This window comes from Balaenoptera acutorostrata, chromosome 4, assembly GCF_949987535.1.
Source record: "Balaenoptera acutorostrata chromosome 4, mBalAcu1.1, whole genome shotgun sequence".
Lineage (NCBI taxonomy): Eukaryota > Metazoa > Chordata > Mammalia > Artiodactyla > Balaenopteridae > Balaenoptera > Balaenoptera acutorostrata.
The window spans coordinates 16,031,311-16,048,168 of NC_080067.1; the positions used below are offsets into that span (position 1 = coordinate 16,031,311).

The following is a 16,858-nucleotide window of genomic DNA, read 5'->3' on the forward strand; positions in this document are numbered from 1 at the left end:
GACCGGTGTGAGATGATATCTCATTGTAGCTTTGATTCGCATTTCTCTAATGATTAGGGATGTTGAGCATTCTTTCATGTGTCTGTTGGCAATCTGTGTGTCTTCTTTGGAGAAATGTCTCCAGAGACGGTTTGGTTTGATTGGTTAGCGTCCTCACACCCAGTAGGGAAGATGCCTCTTTGCCTTTGTGATGCAGCCCAAATAGGAACCAGGAGTCCTGACTATTCTGTGTTACAGCAAAGACAGAAAACAGTCCTCCACAACAGAGTCTCTCTTGATTCTGATGTGCGTTTCAGTTTCCAAAACTGATGGCAAAGGTATGCACACTTTCAGGTCACATTAACCTGGTTTGGCCTTCTGGCTCTGCCACATTCCAGCTATGCGATTTGGGCAATTAACATATGCTCTCTGAGCCTCGGCGTCCTCATCCATAAAATGGGTGAGTTGATATCAGCATTGGAGGAGGGCCGTGAGCATTTAGTGAAGTCATGAATATTGAGTATTGGGTGGCAGGTGGGGAACAGTCAGTGAGCTGGGATCTATATAACAATTGGCTCTCCATGGATGAAACGCTCTGCTTTATGGTGTTCGCCAATTTCCTAGTGTAGCTACTCTCACCACAGCTGACATCAAGCTACCAGCATGAATGCAGAGTTGGGAAGAGATGCATTGTAGGACAGTGTTACATAGTGTTCCCACCTGTCGACTGAAGAAAAACACACAACTTAAAAGTTGAGAGTTAAGTTTTATTAGGGAACCTTACTGAGGACTATAGCCCCAGAGAGACAGCCTCTCAAATAGCTCTGAGGAACTGCTCGGAAGAGGTAAGGTAAGAGGCAGGATATATTGGAGTTTTTTGCTGGAAAGCATGTGGTCGAACATCAAAAGATTACTGCTAATCACAAGAAACTGACATCTCAAGTTAATGATTTTAGTGTTTTTCTATATAAAGGAAGATGCAGAGTCTGGGCTCATTGAAATTATTTCTTCAATATGCATCTTAACTCTCTGGGGCCAGTATCCAAAGCACAGAAGACTTGCTGTTTTTCTCCACCCTGAGTTCTCTGGGTGCACCATGGGGCTGGGGGCAGCTACAGTGGCTGATGGCTTGGTCCTTGTAGAACTGGAATGGTGGGCAACATTCTTTGTTTACCGGAATGGCAAGCAATGTTCCCTGTCCACACATCATTCCAGATACGATAGAAGCAAATAACCTCAAAAGCAGAGATGACCGTCAAACATAGTAAAACAATTAGGAAATGATGAGTGGTCATTACCTTTGTATTTTGAGTATTTATTACCTTTGTTTTTAGTATAATTTATGTAATTGTAAGTTCACATAATTAAAATTTTCATGGTGGCTGTGTTTAACAACCGGCTCACGAAACTCCTGAAATATTTATTTAACAGTCTGTCCTGGCAAGCAGGTACAAGCCAGTACAAGCCAGTACAAGCCAGCTCCAGCATGTGAGTGGGCCACACCTGTAGGCAGTAAATCCAACTTCTCTCCCTCTTCCTTTCCTGTCCTCAGTCCCGGGGACGGTTTCACGGTTTTCCCAGGTATAGAGACAAAGATGGTCCCTGTCCCACTGTGCAGGCGCCACACTTACTTTTGGCCTTGGCCACCATCCCAGTCCTCAGCCTGTGCTAAACCTCAGCCAACGTCCCAGCCCTGGACCCGCCGCCTGGCCCTTTCCTGGCTGGGGGCGCTGAGCCACCCCTGACACCCAGAGGACGTAGCCTGTGCGGGGCTGAGGGGCCGCGGGAGGACAGAGGAAGGCTCTCTGCGCTCAGCGATGGCCTGGAGGTCTATTTTAGGATCCACTCTGTGGAGATGGGGAAGCACGGCCAGCGAACTGCGCTTTGGCAAGTCAGGACCTATAATTAGCCTCCACTTGAGGCTCGAATAAACCCCTGGTTGTTACTAAACAACAGCGAAAGCAGGAACCTCCAGTTTCCCTGAGCCCAGAGCTGCCCAGCCTCCTTGGACAGACATTGGACAGAACCTCCCCATCTGCTGGGCAGCGTCCAAAGTGTCCCAGGCAGCCTCCCGTCCTCAACCCCAAGTAAGGAGAAGCAAGGACAGAGCCCTGGCCTCGCCTCCCATCAGCCTGTATCTCCTACCGACTCCTGCACCGTTGCTCCTGTCAGCCTCTTACTTATGAAGAGACTGCAGTCCGCTGGGCGGATGTCACCGATTCACACACAGGGGACAGTTGCTGCTGGGCGGAGCAAAGCCCAAGTCAAAAGGCAGCACATGCAAGCGCTAGTGTGTTTGTTCTGGACGGTGGGACATAGGTGACTGCATCCTCAGGCATCTTTCTGCTTTTCCAGAATTGTGTGCCTCTGAATATGGTACATGTATATACCCCCACGCCCCAGGGTTGGGTTTTGTTTTTTACTTTTTCTGTCTACCCCCTGCATTGCATGTTTTCAAAGCAGAAACAAAACAGAGCTGTACCCACATGAAGAGTTTAAGCCTCAAGCTCCCTCACTTGCACGTCCCCCTTTGTATTAGTAATTTTTTTTTTTTTTCTTAAAGGCAGTCTCCCAACTTGTACAAGCTCCAGGCCCACATCTGCCCGCATCTGGCCCTGCATGGCCAGCTACTCTAGAGCACTTTGGAAGCCATCATCTCTGCAGCTGGGGTTTTTGAGCCCGCGGTCTGGATACCTGCTATGACTCAAGGCCCCATGTTAGGGTGGAATATTTGCCATGGGCACCATTGAGAGAAAACGAGCAGGGTAATTGCCCTGGGCTGCAAATTCATCATCTGCAAAATGGCATCACGGAGCATCCAAAGACAAGGAAAGGGGTTCCTAAATGTGGGTGCAGCAGCGTGTAAAGGAGGGCGAATAGAGGGCTGGGTCGGAGCAGCCAAAGCCAGTCCTCAGAGGCCTCACAGAGCCAGAGCCTTTGAATGAACTATATTCAACGATATTAACTCTATGTTCTTATTTTCTGTATTCTTGGTGCTGTGGCAGCTGGGGCCTCGTTGACAGGGAGAGACGGCCCCATTGCAGGGCTAGTGAATCCTAGAGATAGGAACCACTTACCTGTGACGGTGCCTTTGAGATGCAAACCAACCCATCCTGAGTCAATACCTCAACCTGCCTCCCCTTGCTGGGGCTCACACTCCAAGAGGCAATATTCCTCTGCTCTGACCACCCAGGGCTGGGTACCAGACAACAAGGGACCATCTCTATAGCCCAGAGACCACTGAAATTATTCAAACCAGCCAATCCCAGCTGCTTATACTGCTGTGCCCATTCCTTCCCATGAAAACCACAATAAAGCCTTTTGCCCATGCTTTCCCCTCGCCCCTTCTGCTTCCTGACCAGCCCTGGTTCTTCTCTGTGTAGCCCTACATGGTGCGGCTGCCCCCTCCTCCTGGGAACTGTGAGTAACAAATGATCTTTGCCATGTCAGTTGTCTCCTGATCTGTTGGCCTCTCCATACCAGAATAAAAGCAAAATCCCGGTACATCTTAAACACCCTTCTTGGGGGCTTCCAGAAAATGACCTCCCAGACCTGGGACGGGGGAAGACTGGGAATGGCTCACCCATGATCACACAATTCATTCATGCAGGCATTCACTCAACAGGTGTTGATGGAATGTCCACCACAACCAGAGCTTGGAGGCACAGCAATGAACAAGGAGTTGACCCTGGGAAGGGCCACTTCAGCACAGTGGGATGAGGGCTTTGCTGGGGAAACCGAGGGAGCACAGGAGTGGACCAAGTCCCAGATCTGGGTGGAAGGGATGGTGCGCCCTTGTTCCAGTGGGGTCATCCTGTGTTGTTTGTCCACTTCATTGAAGTTCCCACCAGCAACCTCATCTTCTCTCTGCTCCAGCCCTGCCCTGACGCACACTGGAGCAGGCAACTGGGGTCTCCCCCTCCCCGTTCTTTCTCATCTTACTCCGGTCTCTGACCTCTGGTGCCGGAAGTCCTCCACCAAGTCAGCAAAGAACTTCCAACTCATTTACTTTCAAGAGCAAAGGACTGATAAGAGCTTAAAACAGTGATTTGCAACCTTTTTTTTTTTCAGTTTTATGTATTTTTATTAAACATAATTTACATATAGTAAAATACACAAATCTTAATGGTACAGCTTAACAAATTGTTACCTACTATACATCAATGTAATCACCAGATCCAGATATGGAACATCTTTATCACTCCAGAAAATTTCCTCAGATTTGCATCCTTATTTTAAAGTAACAGTTAGTTTATTCCCCATCCCAAGCTGAAGATTATCCGAAAGCCAATATGTAAAAAAATATATTTATTTTAAAAAGAAGCTTCTCAGGTTAAGAAGATGACTATCCTCCCAAACCCCACCTGTGGGGAACCCTGAGGGGTGCTGAGGGCCAAGTTTGAAAAATCATTCTTCTCCATGAAACCCCCGAACTGTATGTACCATGTTTATGTTCACATGTATGTTCTGAGGGTGGACAGAATTCTAGAGCCGAACTGTCCAGTTCTAGAGCCACCTGTGGCCACCTGTGGCTATTTAAATGTAAATTAGTTAAGATTAAATAAAAGTAAATGTTCAGTTCTTCAGTTGCCTTTGCTACGTTTTGAGCGTTCGGTAGCCACGTGTGGCCACTGTGTTGGACCACACAGTGTAGAACAGTTCCACCATCACCGAAAGTTCTATTGGGCAGCACTGGTCCAGAGATTTCATCAGTTTCCCAAAGGCATCCATGACCAGAAAATGTTAAGAGACACTAAGTCAAGCCAGTGAAACTTCATTTAAGGAGCCAGAAATTTCACTGGAGAGCCAAAAGCTCATCATTGTGACAGAGGCCACAGACAAGTCTGCCTTGAGTAATCTTTTTGCTCCAAAAATGCAACCCTAAAAGCCCTTAGAAGACACCCAGATTTTATGCTTTATTGTCTATCTCGCCCCCCTTTTCTTAGAGAGGGACACTTGAATTCTAAAAATATTTGCCATGAGAAAGGTGCTCTCAGTGCCCCAGAGGCTCTGTGCCCAGCGCGAGGCACAGTTTGAAGTAGGAAGACACCGCGGTGACCTTGTCCTTTGGTGTGTGGTCGTTCTAGGTGGGTGAGGCGGTCCTGGAAAACGCACGGCTCATGCTGCAGACGGAGAATATCCAGGCGGGCGCGGACGACTTTAAGGAGAGGTAATGCTCCACAGCCGAGGGGACAGTCCCTCTGTGCCCCAGACTCCTGGGCCACTCGGGTAATGCTGCCCCAGAGTCTGCAGCATGCACCCCAGCCTCATGGAAGGCTGGGTGGGATAACAGCATCCCCAGGAGAATCCAGAGCCAAGAATATCTGGCTCAAACCCTCCTTGTAGACACAAATAGGTCCCAAAGCCTCAGAGATTTTGCCAGTGTCACCTGGCTTAGAGCAGAGGTCTCAAAACCTAGTGTTCATCAGAACCACCTGAGGGACTGATAGAAAACGCAGATTGCTGTGCCCACCCTCAGAGTTTCAGATTCAGTAGGCCTCAGGCGGGCCCTAAAGCTTACATTTCTAACCGGTTCCCAATGATGTTCATCCTGCTGGCCCTGGGACCAAATTTTGAGAACTACTGGTTTGGAGCAATGCTTCTCAATCCTGGCTGCATATGAGAGTTACCTGGGCACTTAAAACTGCCAGTGCACAGCCCCACAGACATTAATGGGGGTGGGTCCCGGCCTCTGTATTTTTAAAGTTCACCAGGCTTTCCTGATGTCCATCCAGCCTTGAGAACCACCTCTTTGGAGTCTAATAGTGTCTCCTATAATGTGGCTGATGAAGATCATTTTAAGCGGTATAAAGATAAACGTTTTAATTTTTTTTTTTTTTTTTTAATTTTATTTATTTATTTATTTATTTTTGGCTGTGTTGGGTCTTTGTTTCTGTGCGAGGGCTTTCTCTAGTCGCGGCGAGTGGGGACCACTCTTCATTGTGGTGCGCGGGCCTCTCACTATCGCGGCCCCTCTTGTTGCGGAGCACAGGCTCCAGACGCGCAGGCTCAGTAGTTGTGGCTCACGGGCCTAGTTGCTCCGCGGCATGTGGGATCTTCCCAGACCAGGGCTCGAACCCGTGTCCCCTGCATCGGCAGGCAGACTCTCAACCACTGCGCCACCAGGGAAGCCCCCGTTTTAATTTTAATAGTCATGTATTTATTTATTTATAAATTTATCTATTTATTTATTTATTTTTGGCTGCAATGGGTCTTTGTTGCTGCACACAGGCTTTCTCTAGTTGTGGTGAGCAGGGACTACTCTTTGTTGCAGTGCACGGGCTTCTCATTGCGGTGGCTTCTCTTGTTCCGGAGCACAGGCTCTATCTAGGTGCATGGGCTTCAGTAGTTGTGGCACAAGGGCTCAGTCGTTGTGGTGCACGGGCTTAGTTGCTCTGCGGCATGTGGGATCTTCCCAGACAGGGAATCGAACCCGTGTTCCCCGCATTGGCAGGCAGATTCTTAACCACTGTGCCACCAGGGAAGTCCCAGTCATATATTTATTTTTATAGTTACTTTCTGTTTATGGCCCATGAAACTGTTTTTCCACCATAGTACTACCATTTATAGTAGCAATTTAAAATTTATTTAAGATAAAGAGCTTTTAAAGTTTATTGATTTAAGATTTACTCTTTAAGTACATGAATTTAAGGAACAACATAAAGTAAATAATGATACAGAAAATACACATTTAGTGCAAAATCGTGTAGGTGAGTGGGGTTTGTAAAACACTGGCCTAATGGAGAAGCAAAATGAAGATGCCCCTTTTATGGATGAACACAGTGATTTTGAGAATATTTTGAGGGGAAGGTGTCCTGGGAGTTGAGCAAATGGGTGGATGATGGTATTGTTATTCCCTAAATTAGCAAAGATGAAGAGGAAAGGCATATAGTTAGGAGTCTATGGGGAAGATCATGATCCCATGGCCATTCTTATCTTAGGAATAAGAAGGGTGTTGTGATGAAAAAGGGAATCTCCACCATCTCCTCAGATCCCCAGTCATTTCCTCTCTTTGAGACCAAGCTTCTCCACCTGCTAAAAGGCCTCCATTCGTGCCACTCTGGAGTCAAGGAGACTCTCAACCAGCCAGGGTTGCCGTCTTGCTCAGCACTGGTAGCCAAGGTCAGAGGCGCTCAAAGAAGTGCAGCCATCATCCAGCCACTGACAACTCTCTGCATGATTAAAGACAGATGCCAACTGGGACTTCCCTGGTGGTCCAGTGTTTAAGACTCCACACTCCCAATGCAGGGGGCCCAGGTTCGATCCCTGGTCAGGGAACTAGAGCCTGCATGCTGCAACTAAAAGATCCCACATGCCACAACTAAAAAGATCCCACATGCCGCAACTAAAAGATCCCGCATGCCACAACTAAAAAAGATCTTGCATGCTGCAACTAAAGGTCCCATGTGCCGCAACTAAGACCTGGCACAACCAAATAGATAAATAAATATTAAAAAAAAAAAGATGCCAATAGACATCGAACCATTCACACTAAATTTAAGGTAGAATTTAATTAAGTGTGATTAAGGTAGCATCTGACTGAAATGTTTTTCACTCATTCATTCATTTATTCCTTTTGGCATGAATTCATTCATTGATTTGTTTATTCATTCATACATACCTTTGTCCTGCCATTCAACAGAGTAGAATGTAAACTCACCGAAAGCAGGGGCTTGGTCTATTTTGTGCCCCAGTGTATCACCAGCACCTAAAAGAGTGCCAGCACAAGATAGATGCTCAAAAAATATTTATCGAATGAGTGAATGAATGAATTCAACAAATGTTTGAATGTCTGCTTTGTGCCAGGCTCCTTGCCAGGTGCTTGGAGTGAAGTGAATCAGGCATGGTTCCTGACCTCCGTGAGCCCACAGGTTAGTGGCAAAGACAGAGGGTGAACAGACAGTGATTACTGAGCAAATGTGCCATCCCTGAGATGAGCCCAGATGAGGGGGGTCATTTAGCCTGGTTAGGGAGTGTTGACAAGAGATGATGCCTGATTTGGGTCCTAAACTCATGTAGAAGTTGAACCGGCAAATAAAGTAGGCATGACTTTCCAGGCAGAGGGGACAGCGTGTGCAAAGGCGGGAGGACATTAGAAGACATGGTGTGTTAGTGGAATCCCAAGCACCCCAGGATAACTGGGGCATATAGAGTGAGTGAAGGGGAGACAGATCCTGGAGGACCATGTCAGCCATTCCAAAGGGCTTGAAATTATCTGAGAGCAGAGGAGACCCATAGAAGGGGTTCAAGCAGTGGCTCATCATGACCAGATTTTAGCTTTAAAGGAAGCTTTGTAGGGTGGAGAGGACAGGCAGGCAAATGAGCAGGAAACAATGAGAGTGAAGGGTTTGAACTGATGGAGAGGCAAGGTCTGGATTGGGAAGTAAATTGAGATCAGATTATTGAGGATGACACTTAAGGCATCTGAGCAGAGGAGTGACTCCATGTGGTTAAGGACAGTCACTCTGGGGGCAATGCTGTGGGCCTGGGAAGACAACGGGAGGCGTAGTTCAGGGCCTGCCTGGGATGGTAGCAATGGGCAGACTTGAGGGGTGGGTTGAAGAACTAACCGGCTGGATTTGAAAATTATCTATATAGCCAGCCTGAAAAGAGAAGGTTAAAGGTAAGTTCCAGACTTTGAACTTGGGTAATTTAGAAGGTGATTCTTTGAATGAAATAGAAAATTGGGGAGGGAACGCTTACCTAAAATTCAGGGTTTGATAATAAGTTTGGTTTTGAGGAAGCTGAGTTGAGCTGATGGTGGAGCAGCCAAGCAGAAGTGATGGGATGCCATAGACAATGTTGTGTTAGAGTGGCCTGCAGGTCAAGGCAAGACAGCTCTGGGTGTCATGAGCACCCAGGGGTTCTAACTGAAGCACCATTCAAAATGGGGCAGTGAAAAAAATGCTAAAAGTGTACCAGCAGCCTTGGGGGATATCACAGAGTTATCCCTCGGAGGACTGCCAAGAAAACGGTCTGTAGGAGACCAGAACCTCCAGTAATGCTGAATGGATCATGTGCTGAAAGGCATCAGGCTCCCTGGAGAGGTGAGCAAAATAGGACTCCAGAGGCACGTGGGGGATTCTTCCAGCTTGGGTCAAACGAGACTAATCCCCGTCGTATGAGAGAGTTTCCATTTCAGCTGGAAGGATAGGACTTGTTTCCAAAAGAACTAAATGTTAATAAGAATGCAATCCTTCAAAAAGAATAAATTTGGGTAGAAAGTCTAATTCCACATATAGAGCACAGAAAAACGCTTCAGAAACCAGCCCCCAAGTGCTGATTCAAATGTAGAGATCCAACTCTGAAGGAAGTCTCTGGTGGTATGCCACAGGACTCTGTCCTCAGTCTCTTCATTTACTATTTTTAACTGCAAGGTGCTTGAAAGCAGGTGTGGTAAAATGGCAGATGATACAAAGCCAGTTGGGGTGGTGAAGAGTAGAATGACAGAATCACGGTTCTGATCCCAATACACTGGAACAATGGACCAATGACATTCAAAGAGGATAAACATAAACTCCTATTCCTGGGTTCAAATACCAGTTGCACCCAGGAGGACAGGGAAATTGGGCTGAAAGTAGCTTTTGTGAAAAATGTTCAGGGCGTCTACTTGGCAGGAGACTCAATATTAGTTAGCAGCAAATACAGCTAATCAAAATGAAATGAACAAACATACAAACAAAACCCCACAATACAAATCTTAGGATCCGTGATGAATAGAATTAAAGGGTTTAAACAAAGGAGCAGACAGTCCCACAAGACCCTGAAGTAATCAGGTAACATCTGGAGTTTTGCATTTCATTCTCTGTATCACATTTTAAGAAGGACACAGACCAATTGGAGCATTTCAAGTCATTCCAAAAATATATCTTAAACCTGCTGCTGCAAAAACAAAAATGAAAGGGTCATAGTCCCTGCCCTCGATAATGATGAATATGAAAACCCATTTCCATGAAAAATGGAGGAAGGAAGTAGGAATGCTTAACCTGAGGACAAAAAGGCTTGGAGGGGTGTAGGGGATGGCGATGGGGGACAAGAGAGTGACGTAAGAGAGTGTCTCCAAATATTTGTAGGACTGCCAGTGGAAGGATTAGACTGACTTTGGGTGTTCCAGTGGGTGGAACTCAGACTCTTTCAGGAACAGAGACTAAAGCTCTTGAAGGAAGCAATTTGCAATAGTTAGAGCTGTCCAAAAATGGCATGATGGCCTTGGGAGATGATGAGGTCCCCGTCGCTGGAAGTATTGAAGCAGAGCCTGCATGATCACCTATCAACAATGACATCAAGGGATTGTCACCAGGCAGGAGTTTGGATAGTTGAACACGAAAATCCTTTAAAATTCTAAGACTTTAAGAGGCTTTCTGAAATGAGAGGTGTGAGATTTCTCCCTTCTGTGGATGGATGAAGGGAAGGTGTGAAATTTGGCTGAGTGGAAGGCCATGGAAGAAAGGAGTGCCACTGGGAGAAACTGCCAAAGATGTTGGGTAGTTGTTAGAAAAAAGGCCCTGTGCAAACCAGAGATTGAAACAATGCAGAGGGGGCAGTTTCAGACTTGTGTCTGCGTGTATATGTGTACCTGTGTGTTTTTGCGTATTTCGCATGCAAATCCAGGTTTCTGGTTTCTCAAGAGAAGGGCATACCCCTTCCCACGCTGCAGTGATGGGGAGGGCTGGGCAGCAGCGCCCCTTTAGGTGAAGCATGTGCTGTCCTACGCGTGTCAATCCCCACCTCTTGCTGTTGCCCAGACCTGGCCCTCATCCCTCATCTACTTTCCCCACTTGGTCCCTGAAGGCATTTGGGTTTGCAGCCACGGTCCTGAAATTTTACCTGGGCTTTTTGGGAGAGGAACCATGCACGTTCTTCATTTGGGGATCACCAGCACACAGCCTGGGACTTAGCAGATTCTCAGTAATGTTCGTTAAAGGATCCCCAGGTGAAAAGGACGACAGATCAGCATAATGATGACAACACTGGTCCCCTTACCTGGATCTGCCCTCTTGGAGAAGTTTCCCTAGAGCTCTGTGCTTCCAGTGCCCCATGAGGATGTCACCTAATTAATCCAGGTGCCCTGTTATCAGAAGTTGGCTGCAATCGCTTTCATTTTAGTAAGTCAACAGGCAGCAATTGCATTAACAGTGTCCTCAAACCCATTGGAACAGTGACTTTTAACATTCATTGCCTAAGTATCCATAATTGATCTGTTGGTCACATTTATAATCTGATTATTTTTCCTTGGGGTCACCCAGCTCTGCTGATTGAGTTCCTTTACCTACAGATATGAAAATGAGCAGCCGTTTCGAAAGGCAGCAGAAGAGGAAATTAACTCTCTGTACAAAGTCATTGATGAAGCAAATTCGACAAAAAAGGATCTGGAGAGTCAAATAGAAAGCCTGAAAGAAGAACTTGGTTTTCTGTCAAGGAGCTATGAAGAGGTAGGTGGGGGCACTCCTCTGTCTGGCTGAGCGTCACAACACAGGTGACGTTCTGCGTCACTTGCCCAGGGCTGCAGGCAAAATGCCAGTAAAATATTTCCAACTTCTTGTAGTGGGTGAGGTTACCCTGAGTTTCAAACTCAAATGGCTTCAGGGACCAGGCCGGTACATAAATGGGGAGGCAGCAGGTCCAAGCAGTAGTGAGTGATGGGACGTGTGTTGAATCGGAGGGAGCATCCCCTAAGCTTTCTAGTTCAGACTTTTTTTTCAACACTGTACTGGACAAACAAAATAACTCCAAGAGTAGACCCAGGCTGTGGTTTAGTCACACTCAATGAAATTAGGTCGGATCGTTGAGTGACAGGACTGAAGGGGACCGCCTGTGGTGATGTGGTCCCGTGTCCTGCAGAACCGCAGTGATTCTAAACCACCTCACACCGGGCAAGGTCCAAACACCCAAGATCCAAAAAGTGCTTGCAGTTGGAAAAAGTCAAAACCCATTTAACCATGTTCACATTGGGAAGTTCCTTCTTTTGTCCAACTGTAAGCTAACCAGGAATCAGTAAGCCCACTTCCTCCTGTCCTTAGCTCCATAGTTTGTCACCACTCTCCAAAGGTAACGCTTTAAAAACTCCACAGTTATCTTTAAATCTCTTTCCGCCCCCTCTGACTTGATGAAATTCATAAATTTCATCTTGCTGTTATTGCTTACTCTGTGTTGTTATTTTGTTATTTATTTATTTTGATTTTTGCTTTGGGTGGGCATGGGTTTGTGAAGAGTAGCCTAAGAAATGCATCCTGGGGAGAAGAGAATATAGCGCCCATGCTGGGAAGAGGACCAGGGACTTCGCCTGTCTTTGTGAAGCACCACGTTTGGCAGCAGCAAAATGAGAAGCAAAGTATTGCCCACGGAGCTGGGCTTCGGCTGGCTAGAATTCTGTGTCTTTTCTTTCTCCTCTGGAACTCACTGAGGTATATGTTGTCATTTTCAGGATGTGAAAATGCTATACAAACAGCTGGCAGGGTCTGAGCTGGAACAATTGGATGTTCCCATTGGCACTGGGCTGGATGACATCCTTGAGACGATCAGAATTCACTGGGAGAGAGATGTGGAAAAGAAGCGGGCGGAAGTGGGAGCCTTGCTCCAAGCTAAGGTAAGAGGCAGGACCAGCATGCTCACTCTGCCCTGTGCAGAAGGAGGCCAAGCAAAGATGAGTAGCAGCCGACATGCAAAAGAAGAAAAGCAACCATTTCAATCTCGTTAGACAGAAAAGAAATGCAATTTAAAACAAAGCTTTTTGTTTACCTGTCTAAATGCAGAAAAAGTTTAAAATGGTAATAGTGCTGGCAAGCATGTGGAAATGTGGGTGCTCTCCTGAGTTGTTGGGGAGCACAAACCCATGTGACATCTTTGAGGAAGGGATTTGATGACATGTACCAAGAATCATAAAATGCTCCTGCCTACCACTTGAATAATCTAGACCCCATCCTAAAGTTATAACTGAAAATACAGATAAAGTGTACATCCAAATATACCCACTGAAGCCTTTATTATTATAAGGGTGAAAAAAATTGGGAAGAAAACAGGATAAATATTTAATAACAGGAGAAAGACTAAGCCACAGCCTAACCATGCAGTAAAATATCAGGCAGTTATTAGAAATGATATTTATGAAGCATTTATAGCAATATGGGAACTGCTCAGGCAATAAGGTAAAATGGGGAGAAAAAAAGAGAGTACAGAATGGTATGTACCAGGGGTCAGCAAACTTGTTCTGTAAAGGACAAGATAGTAAATATTGAGGCTTCCTGGGCAAGATGGTCTCTGTTGAAATACTCAGCTCTGCCACTGTGGTGTGAAAGCAGCTGCGGACAGAAGGTAACCAGTGAGCATGGCTGTGTTCCAATAAAACCTTATTTACAGAAACAGGAGGTGGGCTGGATTTGACCTTCGGGCTGCAGTTGCCAACCCCTGCTATACACAGTAGGTAAAGCATTCAAACAAAGAAACTAGGCATCAAGAAAAGGTCAGAACATGGTTTATTGTACTTCAATTATACCTTAATAAAGCTGTGAAGAAAAGGTCTCCCTTAAAAAAAGAATCAGAAAGAAAACTATAAACTATAAAGGTTTAGCAGTTAGCAGTGCATTAGCAGTGGTTGTCTTTAAGTGTGGGACCCATTTCATGTTGTGATGTTTTTTCTTTCTTGTTTCCGAGTTTTTCTTAAGTTTTTTTTAAGTAGTATGAATTATGTTCATGGAGGGAAAGCATCTTTTATTAAACCTCATAAATAAGAAAGGAATTAACCAGAAAATAGAATGCACAGGGTTTGTTCTTCCCTTCCCTTTCTCCCACCCATTCATGATTCTGGAATTCTGAGGCAGAGGATTGAAAGAGCAGAAGAGGAAGGAAAGCATGAAGGAAATGGGAAAAATAAAGTAGAATTTGAAAGAAGGCAAGAGGGCTGCTCCTGATTTCTCGGGGACCATTGAGTGGGTCTCAATCCTGACTGCAAAACAAAATTATTTCAGTGCACTTTCAAAAACACCCAGGCCCAAGACCAATTAAATCAGAAGGAGGAGAGGGACTTCATGGTTTTTAAGCTCACTGATGATTCTAATACACAGTCAAGTTTGGGAACCACAGGAGTTGATAAAACTCCCAAAAGAAAACCAGGAGGACCTTTCTTCTCCTAGCCCTCCTCAAGCCCTGCCCCCCCAAGTATCAACAGGAAACTTCCCCACAGGGTCTTCACAAGTCTGGATCCCCCAATGTTCTCCAGCCCAGAAAACATCTTCCACTCCCCAATTCTCCACCCCCTACCCCTTTTCAAAAGCTCTTCTTTCTAACCTTCAAATCCTTGGGCCAGGTCACTACAAACAATTTCCACGGCAAATAGTGCCTAGTAACTCCATGAAATACAGCCCCCATAACCAGTGAGAGGCAAAACCACACAAAGAGAAAGTGAAACCAAAGGATAGATATGGTTTGGGTCCATTGCTTCTTAGGGGACTCATGAATATTTATAATTAATGACCCTAGAGACCATCAGTCCCATTCCCTCATTTTAGAGGTGAGGAAACTGAGACCCAGAGAGGGCAGTTGATGTCCTGGAGTCGCACAGCTGGTTGGAACACCACAGTTCAGCTCTCCTGGCTCTTGATCCAGGGATTTTTTTCTCTGCATTAGGCTGTCACTTCTCCTTGGCTCTGCTTCCAAAGCTAAATCACAGTGGCCCAGGAATTTGCAGACTTGTTTCTGTCCCAACCCTCCTGGGGTCTACATCACACAATAGTGATTATCTCTTTGGGAAAGGGTGGAGGGGCATTATAATTAACAGAAATTAATCCTGCATAGTGTGAAAAAGAAAAAAAAAACTTCATTATTATTCACCCCTCACCCTCTTGAGAATCATCACCAGCCCAACAGTCATTCAAACATTAATTCTGAACAGATTCATTAGTGTTTTTTTAATAGAGTAATCTGAAAGCTACATCTCAGAGAAAACAGACAGTACTTGTTTCAGTTTGGCCGATGCTCCCTGGGCCTCTTGCAGAGAGGCGGAGCTCAGAAAATATTTGCAGAATGAGTGAATTCCTCTAATCATCAACAGAGATCAGAGCTGACAGCCAGAAGTCCTCCAATAAATAGTTTTGTCAATTGCTGTCATGCCCTCGGGGGCTGACTTTTGTCCAGCCTGAACATCTCTTGTAGGTTTCTTGGCTGCAAAGCACAAATGTGAAATGGTTTAGCACACACTGCTTTCTAAACATTTTGCAGAGAGAATACAGACATGTATTTAATTACCTCTCAGCCTGGAGAGGCTAAAAATTAATTGACTTGATTAATTTGTCTTCATTTAAGTTCCTCCAGAAACTGATCCTGAGACAAATATTGAAGTGTAGGTGGTTTCTTTGGAAGTTGCGGGAAGCAGAGAAGCGAACACACAAAGAGCACATTATCCAACCACCTCCCACTGGGGGAGACTGGAGCATCCCCATGGGGGCCTAGGGAACAGTACAGAATACAGGAGAGGAGAGAGGCAAGGAAGATGGGGTAGTAATACCCTCTCCCCTCAGTCATCTGCCATCTGCTAGCAGAGTGACCTTTCAAAGACTTCAGAGAGAGCTCCCAGGGAGAGGTGCAGAATCTGACAGTGGGAAGGAAGCTGGGGAGAAGTAACATGTTATGGCCCAAGGAGTCAAGGTGGATGCCATCAGCATCTGCTATCACTTTCCTGCCAACTCTTTTTATTTCTTAATCAGTAAAAGCTTATAACACTAGGTTCTCTCCAGCCACAGTGTTATAGATGTCGGGAACCTCAGTGGTCCAGTCTTTGGAGCTTCTCAGGTTGCATGATTCAGTGACTGGGGGATCAGGTTGGTCCAGAGAATTTCCAGAGTGTTTTAAAGTCTCACCCTTCCTTTTCTGTTTGATGCGGTTACCCAGCTCAGGGTATTTGGGGATACTTCAAGAACCTCCAGCAGCATGCCATACCACCCTCCACACCTCCTGGCTAGCCATGGGGCACACTCTCCAGTCTGCAACTGACAGACCTTAAAAAGACCACCTTGGGGAATACTGGAGGGTCACTATTATTCACCTGTTTCCTGGATTCATGTGCTGAGACATTGCCACTCTGTAGAGCGACAAACAAAAAAGAGAATCCTGAGTGCAAGTATGCTGTACACTGACGCTGGCTAGATTAAGATTTCTCAGTGCCCTTCTTTCCTAAAACTTTTGCAGAACTTATGGGTACATCGAAATCATCTGTCAGTCATTGTTAGAAGACCTAGAATTAAAAAATAAAACTGATAACCATGTGAGGCCATTTGTGCTGGCTAGACCTCTGACATCCTTTCTGCTCATTCAATTCTCACAACAGCCTCAAAAGCAGGAACTCTTGTTATTCCCATTTCACAGATGTGTTTTCTGCTACCAGGAAGGAAGGAAGGGAGGGAAGGAAGGAGGAGAGAGAGCCAGCAGCTTCTAGTTCCCCTGCGGCCAGGCTGTTTCTACTAAGTTTTTCTTTCACAAATGCAAGCATTTCAAGTGTCATATCATCAACAGGAAAATGAAGTTCCAGGTAGCCAAAAAGACACTTTCAAAAATATGACGCAGTTGTAGTCTTCCATGTCCGTGTCAGTCCATCATGATACATATAATCCCATGTTTCTTCCAACTGACCTTTTCCTTACAGTGTGAGGTCCTCCTGGAAACAGGGCCACCCTGCAGGCTAAGGGCTCCCAAAGTTTCTGAATCAGGCTGCTTAGGGTTCGAAAGGTTGACCTACCCCACTTCAGTTTCCCCTTGATGAGATTGGAGGCCCTCCCCTCAATTCTCAGAAGCCAAATCTCTGTCCCTTGTTCACTGCAGCTGGGTGACGTGCACAGAAACCAAAGGCTTATTCAATCACCAGCGTGAGCTGGAGGGGGGTGGGTGGCAG

General features: G+C 45.9%; 1 protein-coding gene across 2 annotated transcripts in view; it reads left to right on the top strand.

The window, feature by feature from the left end:
• BFSP2 (beaded filament structural protein 2) overlaps nt 1–16,858 on the top strand; it is a 69,791-nt gene that overhangs the window by 34,350 nt on the left and 18,583 nt on the right. For both annotated transcript variants that reach the window (XM_007180917.2, XM_007180916.2), the window contains exons 2-4: nt 5,067–5,149; nt 11,255–11,411; nt 12,404–12,565. In XM_007180917.2, coding sequence (XP_007180979.2) covers nt 5,067–5,149; nt 11,255–11,411; nt 12,404–12,565 — 402 coding nt within the window. The remainder of the gene's footprint in view (nt 1–5,066; nt 5,150–11,254; nt 11,412–12,403; nt 12,566–16,858) is intronic.